The following is a 21,608-nucleotide window of genomic DNA, read 5'->3' as shown; positions in this document are numbered from 1 at the left end:
GAGCAGAGCATGTCAAAAGACCTTTGTGTCACCAGCTTTACTGTAGTGTCCAGATCACTAAAGCATTGTCACACAGAGACACAGGGTGACCCGTGGAGATGTGGGGGGCTATTGATGGAAGGAGGATTGGGAGAGTTTCAGTAAGATATTTAAGTTTTGTTTAATATAGTATACACAAAGGAGAATTAGACTACAGCTGTAAGATATATCGCATTCAAACTAAGATCACAATTTGAATAGTCACAATTAGCAAATCACAAGGATTATTTAGATACACTGTTAAAAAACAAACTTGCTTTTTGTTAAAAGAATGAATATATTTAAGTCCAGTCAATTTTTTTACCTGTCAAATGCTGAATAAACTCTTAAATGCATTTTAAAGAACTGAAATTATTGCCTCGTCCAGTGAGTATAAGATACATTTTTGGGAGAACTAGAGATCTTATGTCTTGATTCAAAGCCTTGAACTCAAGCGTTCACGCATGCGTCGTTAGTACTATGCACGGGGTTTCCTGCTGCTGCCACGGGCTGCTGCTTAACCATGTGCTAAACTTTGGTCACACTAGCTTCAAGATAGCTCCTACATCGTGGAAGGTAAGTGTTCTTTTCTTTGCATTGTTTTGTCAACTTTCTGCTTATCATATCATTGGCTTTCTTCGAGAAATGTTTATTTGTTATAAACTCATGGACCCGTGCTCCTTTTTGTAATTTAATGCAAAATATGTAAGCTTATATTCCTGATGGCTTCTGATCACGCCACTGCTCACACATCCACAGCTTTGCCCGCCACCACATATTGGTCTGTCCACATGCTCTGTCCGAGTACTGCTCCGCGGTCATTTCTGTGTGTTCTCGCGGTTGCGTGCGGCCCCTTGGCGGGCACGGTACCTCCGCTCCCCGCCCGGTCCTCGCTTTCGCGGGCGCGATACTTCTGCTCCCCGCCCGCTCCTCGCTTTCACGATCTCGCTTTCGCGGACGCGGTACCTCCGCTCCCGGCCCGGTCCTCGCTTTCGCGGACGCGGTACCTCCGCTCCCCGCCCGGTCCTCGCTTTCGCGGACGCGGTACTTCTGCTCCCCGCCCGGTCCTCGCTTTCACGATCTCGCTTTCGCGGACGCGGTACCTCCGCTCCCCGCCCGGTCCTCGCTTTCGCGGACGCGGTACTTCCGCTCCTCGCTTTCACGATCTCGCTTTCGCGGACGCGGTACTTCCGCTCCCCGCCCGGTCCTCGCTTTCGCGGACGCGGTACTTCCGCTCCTCGCTTTCACGATCTCGCTTTCGCGGACGCGGTACCTCCGCTCCCCGCCCGGTCCTCGCTTTCGCGGACGCGGTACTTCCGCTCCTCGCTTTCACGATCTCGCTTTCGCGGACGCGGTACCTCCGCTCCCCGCCCGGTCCTCGCTTTCGCGGACGCGGTACTTCCGCTCCCCGCCCGGTCCTCGCTTTCGCGGACGCGGTACCTCCGCTCCCCGCCCGGTCCTCGCTTAAACAGCTTAAAAGCTTAAATAATGACATTAAAGAGCACAGGTCCACATAACGTTAGCCTTAGCTTTAAGGCGGAGAGAGCTATGGGAAGGGAGCGGCTATGTTCCACCCTGTAACCATGGCCCAATGTTAAAGTTGTAGTTTAATTTAATGATGCTTAAAAAAACAAAACAGTTTTGAACAAATTTTAAGAGTATGTTGTTGGAATTATTTTCTTTCTTTCTTTTTTTTATTTTTATTTTTTTACCGTCTTTACAGATATTATAACACAGTAAAAGGCATTTGGCTTAGATAACCTGAACATGTCACTTATCACTTAACAAATGCCTCAGTTGATGTTTAAGAAAAATTGGCTTTTGGTTTTCATCTTATTAATAAAAAATAAATACATCAAATAAGTATTTTAATTTGTTTAAGTTTGAGTCCTCATGTAATTGCATTGCATTTGTGGCTTTTTTAATGATTTTGTTCTGGTTTACCCCTGACCTTTAAGGATTTACATACATTTAGGGTAAAGTAATTTTATTATTTTCAAATACAGGTTTTTAAAAAGTAATTGTTTGTTATTCCCCAGGTTAGAATGCAGTGTAAAGTTTGCAAATTTCAACACCAGAGTCTGAAGGTCCTCCTGAAGCACTACCGATTGCATCATCATCAAGGCCGACCCTTTCAACTGCCGTGCTTGTATACAGATTGCAGCTGTACATTTAAAAGAAAAGGTGCGTTCATATCACATCTGGCAAAATCACACAACTACTATGTCCCAGTTGCAGAAAACTGCTCTTTCAGATGTGAGCTTTGTGATTTTAGAAAAGTCTGTGATCCAAACAAGTTTTTGAACCACCTAAAACATCATCTGAAGCAATGTGACACTGTCAAATGCCCATTTAAAGATTGCAGTCTAAAAACAAATGTTCTTTCAACATTCTCAAGTCATTTATCACGGAATCATAAGTCACGTACAGTTCAAGATTTTGGCACATGTGTTACATATCAAGATTTAGAGAACATTGCAGAGACCTGCTCTGAGGACACCGGTCATGTAGAGTGTTTGCCAGATCATTCAACTGAGGTTGCAGAGAGCACTGTTTCTTTAAGCACAAATCAAGAACAAGAATCTGAGCCAATTGGTTATTTGGAACTAGAGCACAAGCTTGCTTCACTAGTTCTTTACATGCAGACCATATTGCATGTTTCAAAAAGTGCAACACAAGACATCTTAAATTGGATACAGGATATTGTTTCATTTTCGATAGACACAGCAAAACAATCAATTAATGCTATCCTCAGGAAATCTGAAAGTAATGTGAATGAATCGCTGACAGAGGAACTGACTGAATTGATTGCAACAGAGGTTCTTAAAACAAATCCCCTTTATACAGCCATTTCAGACAAAGGCACACTATCAACTGAACATAAGAGGAATGTTTATTTTAAAGCACATTTTCAAGTAGTAGATCCTGTAGAGTATCACTTTGATAGAGGGAGTGAAGATACATTTGTGTATGTCCCAGTGTTACAAGTTCTTGAAATCTTACTGAATAGAGCCGATGTCTCAGAAAAAGTTGCTTTTGTGGATGATGACTTGCCAGCCCAGTATAAGTCTACTCGAAGTGGGCAGTATTACAAAGATAACCAACTGTTAGGTGCCTACAATGAGTGCATTTCAGTGTCTCTCTACATTGACGAGTTTGAGGCTTGTAATCCTCTTGGCACTTCGAAAAAGATTCACAAGATAACAGCTGTTTACTGGACAATTCTAAATCTGCCTGCCAAATTCCGATCAGCACTCCCTGCAATACAACTAGCGCTACTGGGAAAGAGCAAGGATATAAAACAGTATGGCTATGATTGTTTTTTTGATCCTTTATTAAAAGATTTAAGTCAGCTGGAGCAACATGGTGTTTTTGTCAAAGCCCTCCAAACACATCTGAAAGGCACAGTTTATTGTGTATGTGCTGACAATCTGGGGGCACATGGTCTTGCTGGATTTCAGGAAAGTTTTCAAGCTGAACACCTATGTAGATTTTGTCTAGTAAGCAAAAATGACATACAAACAAAAGATGCTTCTTTTTTCCCATTTAGAACCATTGACCAGCATAACACAATTACAGATGAACTGAGCAGTCACCCAGAGCTTCAGAGCATACTTGGTGTCAAAAAAGAATGTGTTATGAGTAAACGTCTTAATTTCTTCCACCCAATAACTGGGTTTCCACCTGATATCTTGCATGACACATTAGAGGGGATTGTTCCATTTGAGTTATCAGTTTGCCTGAAGGAACTAATACAAAAAGGACACTTCACTCTTGAAACATTGAACATTCAGATTAAATCATTTCCATACAAGGACTCAGACAAGGTAAACAAACCAAAAGTAATTTCCCAGTTAAGCTTTTCCAAAAAAACAATTGGCGGAAATGGGCATGAAAATTGGGCTTTGTTACGTTTATTGCCATTATTTATTGGTCACCTTGTACCCCCCTCTGAGCCTGCATGGGAAATTTTGATGGACTTGAGAGAAATATTGGAGATAGTTATGTCCGTGCAGTTTTCTGAAACCACACTGTGTTATTTGGACAGGAAGATTTTGGAACACAGACAACTTCTTCAAGAGACCTTCCCAAATATCAAGTTGAAACCAAAACATCACTACATAGAACATTATCCACACTTGATTCGCTGTTTTGGGCCATTGGTTGAGCTTTGGACCATAAGGTTTGAGGCAAAGCACAGCTATTTTAAAAGTTTGATCAGAGATGCACGCAATTTTAAAAACATTGCACTTACTCTGGCAACAAAACATCAACTAATGATGGCCCATTACCTCAATGGTCCAAGTCTCTTTTCTTCACCATTGGCTGTTCAAAAAGTAAAGACCGTAAGAACATGTTCATTGGAGACATTACAAAAAGCTGCAGTAGAGGAAAAATATCCACACAAAAATGTTCTGTTGCTTGCATCTGAAGTGGATGTGCATGGACTTCATTTTAGTGAAGGCATGATTTTGTCCTCTGGACAGTGCAGTGGATTACCTGACTTTTTCCAAATACTCTCTGTGATTGTGAATACCAGCAAAGTATCCTTTCTTTGTACAAGGCTTTCTTCATGCTATATTGAGCACTACAGATGCTATGAGGTTTATGAAACAAGTGTAATTGAAGTTCTGGAGCTAGAAAACCTCAATGACCTTCACCCACTCCCACTTTATGTAGTTGGGGGAAAGAACATGGTTGCAGTGAAAAGGTGTCTTCTGCATTAGTTCCTAATTTTAGTTTTTATCAACTTTTTTTTTTTTCTTTGTTTTAGGTCATGCGGCTCCGTGTGATATTGGCCCCTGATAACATCAGGAAATTGGACATCTTGGAAATTCTCACTTCAGAAGAACAGTTAAAAAAAATACTTAAAGAAAAGCTGGATATCAAAAATGATTTTCTTGTTCAGTTTGAAGATCCCGAATTTGGGAATGAACCTTGCAATTTAACTTCAATAACTGAACTTCCAAGTGACAAAGTGGTGTTGCACATAATTCAGAAGTCGGCTGATTCAGATGTGTCGTCATTGGACACAGCAAGTGTATCATCAGAGAGCTCATGCCTAAGTTCCCCAGCCATGGCAAACAAACAGCGTGAAAGTTTACAGTGGCCATCTGTATTTGTGATTCCACAGTTTTCATATGATGTGGAACTACGCCTTGAAAAGGCAAACAAAGACTTCACAGATAATGGAAAACTACTACTAATGATTCCTAGGGACATGAAGATTGACATCCTGGATGAATTAGCTCAGGCAATATTCACATTCAAGGCCTATCCAACGGCAGAGGAGCTTGAGGATGTTGCTATTGCGCTTGTCAAGAAGCACCCATGTCTCAGGGATCCAGGACCAGGAAAAGGCCATCGTAGCTGGATAATGAGTCTAAGATACAAGATGGGGAACTATCGCCAAAAACTCAGTTCAGCTGGATGTTCCGAAGTGCTTGTGAATCGAAAAAGACAAAATAATACTGATTGTAGACGTATAAAGAAAGCAAAAAGATGTGAGGTAAATTTTTTACCAGACAATCCAAGTGGGCATTCAGATACTTCTCTGGAAAATGAAAAAGATGCCCTCAAGGAAGAAATGAAGAAAAAAAACAAAAAAATGGACCTCATTCAGATGAAGATGGAGCTAACATTTTCTTTGAGAAGAAAAGAGATAGTCATGGAGCAACCTCTCGTAGCTGACATCCTTCTACAGTGGCCGGCTTTGTTTTTGCCTGAGCAGGTAAGGTTTTTTTTCTTCTGGGTTGGTGTGAAGTTTACTTTGAGCTATTAGTTAATTAATGTGTTTTTCTCCTCTTTTAGATCAGTGCAGAGTTTTTCAGGATCACTCAAACAAATCTGATGAGCAGATTTTTTACTGCATTGGATGAATATGCTCCAAAAATGATTAAGCTGTACAGAGCACGTGCTGGGGCATGTGGAGCAGCTATGAAGAAACTATTAGAAGAAGTTGATGATCAAGTAAGTATCTTTATTTTGCTAATAATGTTAATGTATTCAGATGTATTTTCATTTTTAAAATCTCTGGTCTGTCTTCCAGCTCACTGGAGTGCTCGCCTTCAGGAAAGCTGCAGCCCTTCGAGGTTTGCCCTTGATCATGAAAGAAGAACCTGGGCACTTCCTGAAGACATGTCTGGTGAGAATTGATATTAATTTTATGATAAAATTATAACATATTTTAATATAACTATTATAATAAATACGTGTGTATGTGCACATGTGTATATATATATATATCTCAATATTTGTTTTACATGCGCAATCATAGACTATAAAGTGGACTAAGCGAGTGTGTTATCACCCACAGCGTTCACCTCCAGTGAAATATAGCCAGGCTCTATAATATGAATAGGATAGTGTAGAGCAGGTTAATACGAACATTTTAAGACCAAAATTATGAGAATCACAGCAGCAGTTAGAGAGGGGCCACAATATTCCAGTGTAAGTCGATGGGAGCCAGAGTAGGAGCCGGAAGAGCCCACATGCAAACTTCCTATTTGGAACCCAGCGGCTAGTGTGTTATATCCACACAGTCTGTGTGTAATATTTTTGTATAATTGTTCAATTTTATAAAAAATAATAATAATTAAAAAAAAATTATAACAAGTTATTATAAAATAATTTTGTTAATAAGAGTGGACATGTATTAAGTGGTATGGAAAATTAGAACTCAATGAGCTGTAATTTTAAATGAAGAAAAGAATCAGTGTAGTCGGTCACCTCAATAGAGACGGACAATTGACACTTGTTTCTAATTAAACAGGATACAGAGCCAGAAGAGAACTGCGTAACAGGAATGAGGATGGGCATCCTTACGGTTGTTGAAGATGATGCTGCCACTATTCTGCCAAATACGAGGGGCCATGCTATTGTTCTTGAAGAACAGATAGTGGTTGACGACGTAAGTGACCTGCCAACAGCTTTTGCGCTTTTATTTGGTCTTATTTATAACCTGAACATGGACTATCCCAACCAACTTAAGTACACATTTGAAGCATTGCAGAAAGTGTTTATGTGCCTGGACACTGACTGTTCAGCCAGAGTTCAGTCATTCAAAAACAAAATCTTGAAGTATTAGGAAAAGTGCATATGACAGGTTTTGATGGTTCTCTCATTTCTGTTTAATTTGGTCAGTTAATAACATTTGTGAATATAAATTGTACTAGTATATAAATCAAGAAGAAATTTGCAAAGAAAAGTTGAAAAAATATGTCGAACATTGCAGGATGTGTAGACTTCTAAAGTTCCACACAGATGACATTGCACTAGGGAGAATTCAAAACTTGTGTGCAATTTATGCATTTTTCTGACACTTTTAACATTATTTCAGCAAAATAAAGAGCTTATTATAGTTTTACTTTTCCAATTTTGTACATTAGAGGAGTTTTGGCCTGGTATACATCATGGTACTTTAGTTATGTAATTCCCTAGTGTGATGTCACGATTTCCACCCAGGAAGTGAAATCTGAAACTTCAAAAAATGGCCAAACTTGGGGAAAAATGTAAAAAAAAAAATTTTTTTTTTAGAAAAATCTTAAATATAATCACTATACTTTAGTGAAATAAGTGCTACAACCTGTCAGGCTCTTTAAGTTTTTCAGTGGTACTCATTTTGGAAAAAGATGGATCGGTGCATCTGTAGTTACACGTTCATTTTGAGTGCTTACCGATAAAGATACATTATTTTTACAGAGTTCTATTACAGAGGTAAATCCAATTCATTATTTAGCCTGTTATCCAAATTAGTATTCAGCTCATCAGCCCCATTTCATTATATAGGCTAAGTTATAATTCCTTTATAGTATAGCCTTTTACTTATTTGAAGGGTTGTTTTTAAGGTGTTACTATGATAGTTAGCTTTGTTGTTAATTTTAAGATACATTCACCTTTTCGGATAAATTAAACCCTTGTGCCTTGTTGAAAAAATGCATACAATGTGGGAGTGTTTCATACAAATTGTATATTTTGGTTTATAAACGGGTATAAAATATATTTTTTTAAATAGGGAAGGGGTTCTCTTTAAAATTACATGTTGGGATTAAAAATTACCATAATTTGCCAGTTTTTGCCCCTTTCCACCTTCTGCCAATTAATAAAAAAGTGATATAATGGAATTATAATTAAATGTATTTCACTCTTATCAGTGTGATGGGGAATATGGACTTTGGGCCATTTATGTAAAATCAACTTGAAAGGAAACAAAAATTGCATTAAGAATGTTTTGTACAAATTGTGCATTCCGATTTCTGAACTGCCTTAAAATCGTCACATGTTAATATTCTTAAATTTTTAGATGGAGAAATACAGATGTATAGATGGATATGGAGATGGATGTATAGCAATTGCACCAAAAACTATTTTCAGAGTTATCACAATAAATGCACCTTTAGATACACAAATTTGCCTTAACAAGGCACAAGGGTTAAATGAGAATTTAGCTAAACTGTTAAATACAATTTTAACAGCCAACATCTGTTAAGTTTATCCTTAAGGTAGCTAACAAACTTTTAATGGATGTGAAATGTTAAGTTTATATGCATACTTGAATATACTAAAGAAAATTTATATTTTGTATGTAATTTTATTGAAGTTTTAACCACATAAAGGTTTTAAAATGTTACTTGTTAATTGTGAAGTACAAGTATATGTCTGCACTTTAAAAATGTTTGTTGCAACTGCACTTATATTAAAGAGGGGGTATTATGCCAAATAGTTCTCTTCAGGGCCTTATTTGACCCTTCCTTATAAAACATGTTAATGCGTTGTTTTTGGCAACTATAGCATTTTCAAAACAATAAAATAACATGGTGATCTAAATGTTACCTTGTAGAAGTAAAATACACCCTCTTTAAGAATGGTTGTCAGAGTAGCAGTTTGATTTTAGAAAAAAGAGCTCCTGTTGGAAGGACTGACTGTTTTGGAATTTGTTTCAATAAATGACACTTTAAAGTTAAATTTATTTTGTACTTGCAGGTTTTTAGATCATTTGGTGTGTGTTAATTGTATGTACTTGACTTTCTTAGCTTGGGCTTGAAGACTTAAATTTAACAATTCACTCTTAAAACTTTAAATAGTGTGTGCAGTTGCTGCAAAGCTTTTTTGAGTTGACGATGCCAACAAGAGTTGATAAATTCACTGTGCCAACAAAAGTTGATAAGTTAATAATGTCTTGGGGTCAACTAATTTGTCTTTGTTTACAAAATATGTGATTAGTAGTTCATACAAATGTATATTTCAAGTCCAGTAAGCGTTTTATTTGCTGTTTGATTAAGTCATTAATATTAGTTGATCCAAAAAATAACCTCCTTGGATCAACTAGTATTAATGACTTCATCAAACATCGAATAAAACGCTTACTGGACTTGAAATATATATTTGTATGAACTACTAATCACATATTTTGTAAACAAAGACAAATTAGTTGACCCCAAGAAATGATTAACTTATCAACTCTTGTTGGCACCGTCAACTCAAAAAAGCTTCGCAGCAACTGCACACACTATTTTAAGTTGAGTCAGCTTTTTTTTTTTACCAGTGTGGTCTAATCACGGTCTATCCCTCTATCTTGGTCCGGTCTGTCCGTCCCTGTGTATCCTCGGTTGATGTGGGTATATTTATTCTCCGTTCATGTTTGTGTTCGTTCTGGTTCGGGTTTTTCCTGATATAAGTCGCTGTCTCTGGATACTCGTCCTGATTGGTGACGCGCGTCTGACGCGAAAATCAGCATTTTCAACTTCTTGACGCTGACGCCTTGGACGCGCGTCTTGGCCGCTGACGCCAAAACGCTGAAGAAGACGCGCCGCGCTGACGCCAGATTCGCGCCGCGCTGACGCCGAAAACGCGCCGCAAAAACGCAGGACGCGCGTCCACATAGACTTTACATAGAAAGTGGACGCTTTGACGCTTTGGTCTGAACGGGCCTTTAGAATAAAGTGCAATTGCACTTCCACTACATTAGGGGGCAGAGCGCTCTCATTGGCAGAGTGTGCGCAGGGAGCATTCGCTCGGTGGTGTAGGAGTTTTGTTTTGCACTGAGCATGCGCGCTTTGCACACAGCACAGAGTTTGAGTATGAAGTGTAGACACGAAGTGTAGCAGACCCTCAAGTGACACCATGAAAACATATTTAACAGGGATGAGAAGACAGACGGAGAGAGACGGAGATAAAGAGACAAACGAAAATCTCCCGAAAGCTAAGACGAGGAAATATGACGAAGCGTATGTAGCGCTTGGCTTCACTGTGACTACGGTGGGAGACGAGGAAAGACCGGTGTGTTACTGCGTCTAAAAATGTTGGCAGCCGACAGCATGAAGCCCAATAAATTAAGGCGTCACTTAAATACATTACACCCCAATCACTCTGATAAGCCGCTTGAGTTTTTTCAGCGAAAACGTGCCGAATATTGCCGACAATCATCCCGCTTTGTGACTGCTACTTCAGTAAACCAGCGAGCGTTGTTGGCGTCATATAAGGTGGCAGTGTTACGCAGAGGTGCACTTATAACAATTTTATAGACAAATGATACTATCTATAGTCACGCGGGGGGGCGCGAGATGTTTTATTCGTCCTAGGGGGGGCATGACAGAAAATAATTGAGAAGCACTGCTCTAGTGTTAATCCAAATTTAGTGTTAATCTAAATTTATCTAGTAATTCAAGTTTTTCTAGTGTTAATTCAACTTCCCTTAGTGCAGTGCTTCTCAATGTGTCTGTGTGTGTCTGTGTGTGTTTGTGTGTGTGTGTCTGTGTGTATGTGTCTGTGTGTGTCTGTGTCGTGTGTGTGTGTTGTGTGTATGTGTGTGTGTGTGTGTGTGTGTGTCTGTGTGTGTGTGTGTGTGTGTGTGTGTGTGTGTGTGTCTGTGTGTGTGTGTGTGTGTGTGTGTGTGTGTGTATGTGTCTGTGTGTGTGTGTGTGTATGTGTCTGTGTGTGTGTGTATGTGTGTCTGTGTGTTTGTGTATGTGTGTGTGTGTGTGTGTGTGTGTATGTGTATGTGTCTGTGTCTGTGTCTGTGTCTGTGTGTGTGTGTATGTGTGTGTGTGTGTGTGTCTGTGTGTGTGTGTCTGTGTGTGTGTGTGTGTGTGTGTGTGTGTGTGTATGTGTCTGTGTGTGTATGTGTGTGTGTGTGTGTGTCTGTGTGTGTGTGTGTGTGTGTGTATGTGTATGTGTATGTGTATGTGTATGTGTGTGTATGTGTGTGTCTGTGTGTGTGTGTGTGTTGTGTGTGTGTGTGTGTGTGTGTGTGTGTGTGTGTGTATGTGTGTGTGTGTATGTGTGTGTGTGTGTGTGTATGTGTTGTGTGTGTCGTGTGTGTGTTGTGTGTGTGTGTGTGTGTATGTGTGTGTGTGTGTGTGTGTGTGTATGTGTCTGTGTGTGTGTATGTGTCTGTGTGTGTGTCTGTGTCTGTGTGTGTGTGGACTGGTCAGTTCCTCGTTGTCCCGTTCACACTGACCTGGTTCCCAAACACACGAGCAGCTGGAACTTCCCGTCCTTCCCGATGCTCCGAGATGACGAGTTTATGGCCTGAACGTATCGGGCGAAAGAACGATCCTGGTCCCCGTGGTCCCCGTGGTCCCCGTGGTCCCCGTGGTCCCCGTGGTCCCCGTGGTCCCCGTGGTCCCTGAGGTCCTCCGCCCGCTGCGCAGACGCCAGGTGGGCACAGGCTTTCTCTGACGGGCACAGACCAGAGGTAAAGTTTTAATTCAATTCATTTCATTGAACAGATTTAATGAAATGGTGGGAGCGGGTGTTGGCGGGTCGGGGAGCGGGTGCGGGTCAGGGGAGCGGGTGTTGGTCGGGGGAGCGGGTGTTGGCGGGTCGGGGGGAGCGGGTGCGGGTCAGGGGGAGCGGGTGTTGGCGGGTCAGGGGGAGCGGGTTTTGCGGGTCGTGTGGAGCGGGTGTTGGCGGGTCAGGGGGAGCGGGTGCGGGTCAGGGGGAGCGGGTGTTGGCGGGTCAGGGGAGCGGGTGCTGGTGGGTCAGTGGGAGCGGGTGTTGCGGGTCAGGGGGAGCGGGTGTTGGCGGGTCAGGGGGGGAGCGGTGTGCGGGTCAGGGGGAGCGGGTGCGTGTCAGGGGGAGCGGGTGTTGGCGGGTCAGGGGGGCGGTGTTGGCGGGTCAGGGGAGCGGGTGTGGGGCGGTGCCGGTGGATTGGGGGGAGCGGGTGTTGGCGGGTCAGGGGGAGCGGGTGCGGGGCTGTGCTGGTGGGTCAGGGGGAGCGGGTGCCGGCGGGTCGGGGGGAGCGGGTGCAGGTCAGGGGGAGCGGGTGCGGGTCGGGGGAGCGGGTGCCGGCGGGTCAGTGCCGGCAGGTTCACTCACCCACAAAGTCCCAGACGAAGATGTTTTTCTGGAAGAGTCGGGAGGATTTGAAGCCGTGAGCGAAGAGCTGCTCCAGAGCCGTGACCAGACTGTTGTCTCCACACAACAGCACCGTCAGACTGCCCCTCTAGAGGGCGACGCACACACAAACACACAACACACAAACATACACACAAACACACAACACACAAACACACAACACACAAACAACACACAAACAAACAACACACAAACAAACACACAAACACAAACAAACAACACACAAACACAAACAAACACAAACAGTTTTAGAGTGTGTATTTTACTTCTGCAGAGGATTAACAGCAAACACATCACATATTTAAATCACTGTGTTACGTTTTATAGTTTAAAAATTCTATATATTCGCCCAAACCGACTCACTCCCCCTTCAGAGCATCACAACACTTCTGGTTAGGGTTGTCCTGATCCGATTACGTGACTGTGGACTCGATCTGGACTCGACGTTATGTTCTGATCAGGTACAGAATAAATAATATACATATAAACCGCACAGCACACACAGGACACAGCAGTTTTTCTGAGGTGCAGGACTTGCTCAGTTACGTCCCGTCAGTGCGTCTGTTGTACTAGAGACACACTTACACTGGGACTCATGGGTCGTGTTGTGCTTAGGCACTGTTACCTGAGGTTCTGTGTTTCGTGTTCACACCTGCGCGACCGATGGCGTCATCACACGGGGCTGTTTGTTGCAAACAAAACAAACAGTGCTGTTGCGCACCAGAGCTGGTGCTTTTGATGTTGAGGGTCCTTCCAGCGGTATAAAGTGTGTATTGAGCGGTGGGACTGATGTTGCAGTGCTGCTCCTCTGTTTGTGGTGTTGCTCTGCAGTGGGTTTGTGGGTTTGTGGATGTGGTGTTGGTGCATTTATTTGGTAAGATTTTGTATTATTTGGATTTCATAGACAAGTCTAAATGTTTCAAACACATATGCTTCCTTATCTGGTTCTGGTCTGGTTCTTGTTTTGTCCAATTCATTAAGTTTACTAACTTACAAGAAAAGTCAAGATTTTCAACACTGATGGTTCATGGTTAGAAAAGTGAATTAAATTAAAGTTTTGGACATTTGATTTTTCACACTAAGTTCAGCCCAAATACGACACATGAAATCAACACAATCTGATCCTCACACATCCTGGGTCTGATTCTTTGCTCCGAGGTCATTTCACAATGTTTTAGAGAAGTATCGGATCAGGACTCGGTATCGGCAAATACTCAAAATCAAATGACTCGGAGGCAAAAAACGTGATCGGGACGTCCCTACTTCTGGTTAATTGTTTCCTCTGGCAAAATACTTATCGAGGGAAGAAAGACGAAAACTTAAAGGAAAACGACAACAACACATTAGTGAAATACTGAACAAAACTAAAGTTATGGTCCTAGAGATGTGGAACATTCAAACTGCACAAATCTGTCTCTGCCAGGGGTCGGCAAACTGAAATCCTCAAAGAGCCGTTTGGAGAGTTTCCCACAGAAAAGAAAAACCCCAGAGCCACAACAGAGCCACAAAACCTGAACTCTGCAGATCGTTTTTTTTTTACCTGTGTGTCACATTTATGAAAACAAAGAAACACAACAGAGAATATGTGTCCATTCATATAAACGTGTGTCTGTGTGTTCCACCTGCACACGTATAATGTGTGAAAAGTTTCACATGAACCATCTCCAACACGACAGAAACACAGAACAGACTCACCATCAGCAGAACACCCCTCTGTCACAGAAAGAACACTCATATTCCACTGAACTTATAGTTTACACACATGAGTCATGTGGTTTTAAGTTTAGTTTGTGTAAAACGTAAACAAATGTGTCAAAGCTGCATTAAACACATTTTTACTCAATGTTTGAGTTTTCATAAGAAATAAAAATCCAAACTTAAATTATCGACCAGAGGCAAACCAAAAACACCGTCTGCTTCTGTGTTCCAGCATCATTTTATCTTTAGTTTAAAAAATAAATAAATCTAATGAATGAATCAGAAACTTTTCTTTTATCCATCATTTACCGAGGAGGGGCTGAAAAACTGGATAATTGTGCTGCTGGTGAAGGACCTGGTGAGTCCGGGCTGCAGATCTGTGCCGGTGTTGCACTTTGACGCATATTTTGAGCGAAAGCTACAAGATTACCATTATCTACAAATTTAGAATTACATTTTAAAAAAGAACAAACTAAAACAAAAAATACACTGGAAAATAAATAATGAGTATTTAATTTGACACAAACCTCTTTCTCGGGTTTGTGGAAGTGCTTGATCATGTTGTTGACGACTTCTCCGACCGCGTCCTGGATCTGCCCCGACGTCGGCTCTGAAAACACCCAAGCACATCCAGTGTTATCTGTCTAAAATGTACCCAAGTGTGGCATTAAAATACATGTATCCATGGAGACGAGCAGGTGACACCACTAGGCCAAGTTACAGTTCAGATCTGTGGAGAGGAGAGCCCATTAACAGGAAGAATCAGAGCTTTTCCCACACACATTTGTGTTTAAACAAGGACTAAACCAGGACTAAACCAGGTCTAAACCAGGACTAAACCAGGGACTAAACCAGGTCTAAACCAGGGACTAAACCAGGACTAAACCAAGGACTAAACCAGGACTAAACCAGGTCTAAACCAGGACTAAACCAGGACTAAACCAGGACTAAACCAGGACTAAACCAGGAAAACCAGGACTAAACCAGGACTAAACCAGGACTAAACCAGGACTAAACCAGACTAAACCTTCGGCGTGAGGAGGTTGTGGGTTAGATTCCCGGGTTTCTTACTGATTCCTTTGGCGGTGATGCTGCTGAGGCTGATGCGTCGCGTCTGGGACGGCGAGCTCTGCTGGGGGGGGGTGGCACTCCCTCGTCCGGCCTCCTCCTCAGCGCCTCCACCAGGGGGCAGCAGCTCCCCGATCAGCACGCGCTCCAGACTCCCATCGTCCACGCCTTTCCCCAGCCACCGGCCACACGGGAATCTGACACACACACACAAACACACACACAAACACAACACAAACAAACAACACACACACACAAACACACAAACAACACACAAACACACACAACAACACACAACACACACACACACACACACACAACACACAACACACAAAAACAAACACAAACACACACACACACAGCAGGGGTTATCATGGAGGAGATACAGCAAAGAACTTAACTTAGACTCAATTTCCTGTGGGCGAATTTGATTTATTTTGTCTTCAAACTGAACTGAAAATCAAAACTAAACCAGAGTCTAAGCCACAACTAAACGAGAACTAATCCAGTCATAGAACATAAGTTCTAAATATTTGTCCGAATGAACCCAATGGGTTCAGACGAGTCCGGTCGGGTTCTGGTTGAGTTTCGATGCTCTAGTCCAGGCGTCCATGATCTGTTGGCAGATCGTGGCGTAACTCGCCCGGTGAACTAAAACATTCTGACAGATTTTTGAGCGCCGTGTATTAGTGAAGGGCACTTTGTGAAGGGCTGACTAGTGTGGTCCTGACCTGCAGTGTGACCTGACCAGTGTGACTAGTGTGGTGACTGCAGTGTGACTACCTGACCTGCAGTGTGACTAGTGTGGTCCTGACCTGCAGTGTGACTAGTGTGGTCCTGACCTGACTAGTGTGGTGACTAGTGTGACTAGTGTGGTCCTGACCAGTGTGCAGTGTGTGACCTGCAGTGTGACTAGTGTGGTCCTGACCTGCAGTGTGACTAGTGTGGTCCTGACCTGACCTGCAGTGTGACTAGTGTGGTCCTGACCTGCAGTGTGACTAGTGTGGTCTTGACCTGCAGTTGNCTTGTAAAAACCTGATCCCGTCAGATCTCAGAAGCTCAGCAGGATGGGCCTGGTAGTACTTGGATGGGAGACTGCTAGGAATTGCAGGTGCCACAGTGCGGCGCCAGTGGCAAAAAAACTGTCATTGTGTCCTTAGGCACTGCCTAGTATGAAAGTGGTGTGAGCGTGAGTGATGGTGGTGGTCGGAGGAGCTGATGGTGCAGATTGGCAGCCTCGCTTCCGTCAGTCTGCCCCAGGGCAGCTGTGGCTACAGTAGTAGCTTTACCACCACTGAGTGTGGAGTGACTGAATAATGAACTGTAAAGTGCTTTGGGTATCTTGAAAGGTGCTATATAAATGCAATCAATCAATCAATCACTAATGTGACTCACTTGCTGGAGCAGTTGTTCCATCACCACAGGGTCATTTAGATTTGCAATGGTTGTGTTCAGCTGTAGTTTGATCTTGTATTTCTTCACTGAAACAAAAGAACAAATGATTCAATAATTGTGTAGTTAGTATGTTTCTGCTGTTGTTTGGTGTACAATTATCTTCTTGAGTTAAAATGACTTCAGTTCAAAGTGAGTTGTTTTTCACAGTAGGTTATGTATTGTATTTCAGTTTTGCTCAAATACATGGAAACAAATTGGGTCCTTTGATTAGTGAGAATCAAGAATCCAAGTCATTTGTACTCATATGTTGAAGAATAACAGGATACACACCAGCCCAGCCGTAACAGATGAAAGGCCTCATCTTGTCACAGTTTGAATCCGCCCATCTTCCTCCAGACTCAAAGTCTGCCACCACACAGTGCTCGAGTGTTTCATAGTTATCAGGCTGCAGGGTTTTCCAGAAGGAGAAAGTGGAGTTGTTTCCATCCAGCCACCTCCAGCGCTGCCTTGTTGAGGCCGATCCAGGCGTTGCCAGAGGGGACCAGGGCTGCGATTTGGCTGTTCTGGGTTGCGTCTTTCACACTGGCCAGGTCTGTGTGGTGCTGCCTGCAGTACTGCTGAGCCTCCTCCCAGGTGAAGGAGTCATTAGTGAGCACAAAGGTCTCTGAGGATCCTGGGACGTAACAGAAACAGTCTGTCAGAGTTTCACACACATGAATAAGATAAGTCCTGTTTGGATTTACTCTGAGACATTTGTGTGACATCACAACATCCTAGAATCTCCATAGTTTAACTGAACTGGAGGACAGCTCAGACGTCTGTGGTAGAATTTGCTGTTTAACTGTGAGATTACTTGTCTGTCAAATCCAGAATGATCTCTGATATCTGTATATTTTATACAGAGGGATTTCAGTCTGGTTTCCACTCCCTCTGTCCCACCTCGAGCCAGGCTCAAACATGTCACTGAAATAACCAAACCTGATTGGACGGTCGTGTTTGAGTTTGGCCTGAGAGCGGATATAAAATACACAAAATACAGTTTAGAGAAATATATTGTATAGAAAATAAAAGTGGTTCTGTGAGATGGAGGTTGGAAGTTGTGCGAGTCTGGATCCCAGACAACAATATTATGAGCTTTGAACCTTGTTGATATGTTGTTGCTGAGTTTTTTAACTCTGAAAAAAAAGTTTGAATTATTTATTCTGATTTTAGTTGCTGAAATTTTAAGTATACTTTTTCATCAATATGTTTCAAATTCAAAACAAAATTCAGAGTGTAAAATTCACAGCAAAGCTCCAAGACAGAAGTAATCGATCCTGTGTGAGTGAGGAGGACAGAGGCTGTTTCCTATTGGCCGTTCTCGTCTGTGGGCGGAGTTTACACTGAACAAATAAAAGAGATGAAAGTTTGGATGAGGCTGATTCTGACCAATCAGATCGCTTCACTGCACCATTTCCTGCTTGTTACTAAGTTAGATTTGATCACTTTGGATCGATTACTTCTGCCTTGGCATCTTGGATCTTTTCCATGGATCTATAATAATCTGGATAAGCCCCTCCCCCTCTGTCCTGGCTCCAGACAGACTAGTGGCCGCTCCAGGTACTGCAGCTCCGGGAGCTTGGGGCCAGAAAGAATTCTCCCTCAGAGCGAAATGCATTTTGAGAATTTAAACTGCTCGTGTTCAAGGTGAAGTGGAGCTGCATGATGTGGAACCAGCCCAGAATCTCACCTGTCAGATTCACACAGATGGCCTGTAATTGGTGGGTACATTGGTAGTCTTCCCACTGTCCGCTTTGATACATCCAGACACAGAACTGGTTTGCGTGGAGGTTATTTGGGCCCCAGGAGTCCAGTTCCTGTAGTTCTCCTGTCCCTCGCTGTAGTAGGTCGGGTCTGACAGGGACCAGCTCCAAGTGTTGACGTCATCATACAGCCCGATCCAGGTACCCTGTGAACATGGACCACACAACATCTGAACACTCAAGTCTTTAAAATACGACTGAACACACCATGTGTATCAGGTCAATACATCTGTCTGTCTTTTTGATGCTCTCAGGAGGCTGTACAACTTTTACAACAGTTTTACTGATACTACCAGTACTACTAATTCTACCAGTGCTACAACCACCCCTAGTCTGATTCATCAGCTGGTTTCACTGCGTAGAAACCGTCTGACCTTGCAGCATTAGGATTCGTTCGCTCGATGGTAGACGGGTACGTTTTTTATTTAACCAATCGCTGCTATTTGGTCTTGACGTATGTAATGCTCCACTAACGGGACTAACTGGTATATTAAGCTTTTCCCAAATCCTGTAGGAAGAAGAACAATAACGTCTTTCCCCTTGATGAAATTCACCAAACATTCTCTTTGTTCCAGCTTTAAATCCTTGATCTTGGGAATTATTGTCAACACAGAATGTCTGTCTTCGTCTACATTCATCTCAACGCTTTGTTTACTGTTGTGCTGTTCCACAAAAGGGACACAGACAGACGCCACCAGTTTGACGTCATGACTTCACAGCTCTTCACTGATTGGCCGGTGTGCGGTCGACAACTTCTAGGGTTTTTGCAAACCGTCTAGTGTATTCTGATTCCTGATCTAGTGGCTAATCCACCCCAGCACCACGACCATCAACGTATGTGCACCCTAAACGCCGCCACACACAACAGGAGTTTTTGGTCTTAAAGGTTGTATAGAGGATTTTCCAAGGAACGAGAAATCCAGCTCCTTACGTAGAAACGCCTCCTCCCTCCTCCTCCTTACGCCACAAACAGGTTTGTTTACAGCCGGTGCGCTGCACATGACTTGTAAACAACTAACTACAGTGTTGGTTAGGCAAGACGGAGAAGTGAGGAGCGGGGGAGGGGGGGCGCGGACATTTCGTGCGCAGATAAGAAGTGAGGAGCAGGGAGAAGAGCGGAACGGGCAGTGGGGAGAGGAGCAGGAAAGGGTGCAGAGAAGGTGCGCGGAGATTCCGTGCCAATGAACTAGCTACAACACGCAGCAGCAAGCGGACTCTTTCTTTGCCTTGAAAATTACGTTTTCAGACATAGGATATCGCATTTGTGTCCTGAACAACGTTTGTCTAAGCTCTTGGAAATAAAGTACGTTTTCATAATAAGCAGAAGTTTCCTGTCCAGGAGTAATTTGTGGACCAGTGCGTCAGTCTTTAGACCCTTCGTCTGCTTCAGTTGCGCCATCGCTGGAATGAATCTACAAGAATCACCTTAGTTTGGCTTCGCTGCTTTTCCCCTTGTCTTCTTCTTTCAGCGACCTCAAAAACTGACTTTCTTTTGCGGCGAACTGCTCCTGGATTCTTGTCGCCATTGCAACAAACTTTGTGCGAACTGCGAGGAAGATATAGGTCAAAAAAGCCGCTAAGAACTGTTGCGTTGGTGGAGTAAACAGCGTCTGTGCGTCTTGCGTCTGTGGACTGCGTGACAGTCGTACGTAAACCACGTACCGGCGGCGCGCAGGCAAGTCAGTTACACTAGAAACGTAGGGAGTTTGATTGACAGCCTGTCAGCTCACAGATAACGAGGCAGTGTCGTTATCTATTGGCAAATGTTTAGCCCCACCACGTCCAGAGTTGATGAATTTTTATTCTCTTTTCTTAGTCATCATAATTACAAGGCTACTGCATCTCTATAATGCTATCATTGACAATTTGAAACTAAAAAAAAATCCTCCATACAACCTTTAAACAATTTTTAAATGTGCGACAAAAAGCGCACACCACAGACACAAGGAGAATCTCATGAGATTTAAAATCTCCGATCACAAAGATTTCAGTGGGATCTGTGTGCGGACCACAAGATAAACAGGTGTGAGTGCATCACGCCTCAGCTGTTTCCTGTCTACAGTAAAACCAGTCACTTTGAGACTCTTAAGTGTTCAAAAGATCAGAGCTCTGCACTTCTAGTTCAGATGCAAGTCAAAACTGTGTTATTATTATTTGTGAAATGTGGTGCAGAACTTCAGATACATGATTTTTAAAGCACAGATAAAGTTCACAGGAAGTAGAGTCATTATTGTTAATCTGCAATAAGTGTGTGGTCTTTATTTTATGATAGACTGAAGTTTGGCCTTGTGGTGATATGTGTCCACTCACATTCCTGCTGTCTCACTTGCTTTTCTCCTCTTTGTTTGTCTCCATTGATAAAACTTTAAAATACATCAGATAAACATACATCTATTTTAATCTTCAAAACACAGTGATACATATTTCTTCATATTTGTGGTAACAAAATATGCGTAATCGTTATAATTTTTTTTTTTAGGTAAAGACATTTTTTGATGCTTTCCCAAATATAGTATAGTATACTATATATTATAGTATCATTCTCTTAGAATTAGATTTTAATGTAAATCTACCATCTACCATCTATTGTTTAATATTAAATGCAGCATAATGATGTTTAATGAATACTTTTTTCAGTAAAAGATTTAAAAAGACAAAATGAATTTGAAACAACAGCACTAACTTTCCCTTTCTTCTGTGTGCAACATAAGCAGCAAAGGGGGAAAATATGCACTTGAAGAGCAAAATAAATCCATCACAATAAATCCAGGATCCACCTTTCCCCTTTCCCTCTCAGTCCGCTTATTGTCTCGAGTACATTTTTGTTGATTAAATGACCACAGAGGCGTGTATTTGTACTGTGTTTCTGGAATTATAGAACATTGAATGACTGAAAAACATTGCCCGAGCAATCCTGACGCATTTTTTTCCAAACTACTTTCAAACTTGGATTATTGAATGAAATGTAAAGAGAAAGTTACCACAGAAGTAGATTTCCTTGTGTAGAATGAGTTTGCCAACTGTTAACCATGAGCGTTTTAACTACAACGAGTTTAGCAAAAAAGTGGTGGTGGCCGACTCAGGACGAGCATAGCGCTGAGTGACCGCCTTAAGGCTCACTCCCGTTAATGTCTCTACACTTACATTGAGGAATCCGTCTGGAGGTTTGAGCAGCTGCAGTCTGCTCCGGTCGACCATCTCGTTTAGGGTGAGTACGTCCTCCATGTTCTCCACAGTGGCCAGGTCGGTGTAGTGCTGTCTGCAGTAGCT

General features: G+C 42.5%; 3 protein-coding genes across 3 annotated transcripts; 1 reads left to right on the top strand and 2 right to left on the bottom strand.

Moving 5' to 3' along the window:
- Positions 1–454: 454 nt before the first annotated feature.
- LOC129411680 (sterile alpha motif domain-containing protein 3-like) lies at positions 455–9,132 on the top strand. The gene is made up of 6 exons (XM_055163185.1): positions 455–594; positions 2,058–2,202; positions 4,793–5,749; positions 5,830–5,988; positions 6,068–6,163; positions 6,791–9,132. The coding sequence occupies exons 3-6, from the start codon at positions 4,796–4,798 to the stop codon at positions 7,103–7,105; spliced, it is 1,524 nt and encodes a 507-aa protein (XP_055019160.1). The 5' UTR covers positions 455–594; positions 2,058–2,202; positions 4,793–4,795; the 3' UTR covers positions 7,106–9,132.
- A 2,334-nt stretch (positions 9,133–11,466) lies between these two features.
- LOC129411682 (DENN domain-containing protein 5B-like) lies at positions 11,467–16,897 on the bottom strand. The gene is made up of 6 exons (XM_055163187.1): positions 16,867–16,897; positions 16,541–16,622; positions 15,145–15,338; positions 14,601–14,683; positions 12,337–12,463; positions 11,467–11,693 (listed from the first exon to the last, which is right to left on the bottom strand). Exons 1-6 carry the CDS (start codon positions 16,895–16,897, stop codon positions 11,467–11,469), a joined length of 744 nt encoding a protein of 247 aa, XP_055019162.1.
- A 66-nt stretch (positions 16,898–16,963) lies between these two features.
- LOC129411681 (putative C-type lectin domain family 20 member A) lies at positions 16,964–18,359 on the bottom strand. The gene is made up of 2 exons (XM_055163186.1): positions 18,266–18,359; positions 16,964–17,209 (listed from the first exon to the last, which is right to left on the bottom strand). The coding sequence occupies exons 1-2, from the start codon at positions 18,336–18,338 to the stop codon at positions 16,977–16,979; spliced, it is 306 nt and encodes a 101-aa protein (XP_055019161.1). The 5' UTR covers positions 18,339–18,359; the 3' UTR covers positions 16,964–16,976.
- Positions 18,360–21,608: the final 3,249 nt, after the last annotated feature.

Source organism: Boleophthalmus pectinirostris, unplaced genomic scaffold (genome assembly GCF_026225935.1).
Source record: "Boleophthalmus pectinirostris isolate CB_2022bp ecotype Guang Dong unplaced genomic scaffold, ASM2622593v1 HiC_scaffold_567, whole genome shotgun sequence".
Classification (NCBI taxonomy): Eukaryota; Metazoa; Chordata; class Actinopteri; order Gobiiformes; family Gobiidae; genus Boleophthalmus; species Boleophthalmus pectinirostris.
Note: the sequence above shows the minus strand (reverse complement) of the source record. Positions and strands in the feature narration are given on the sequence as shown.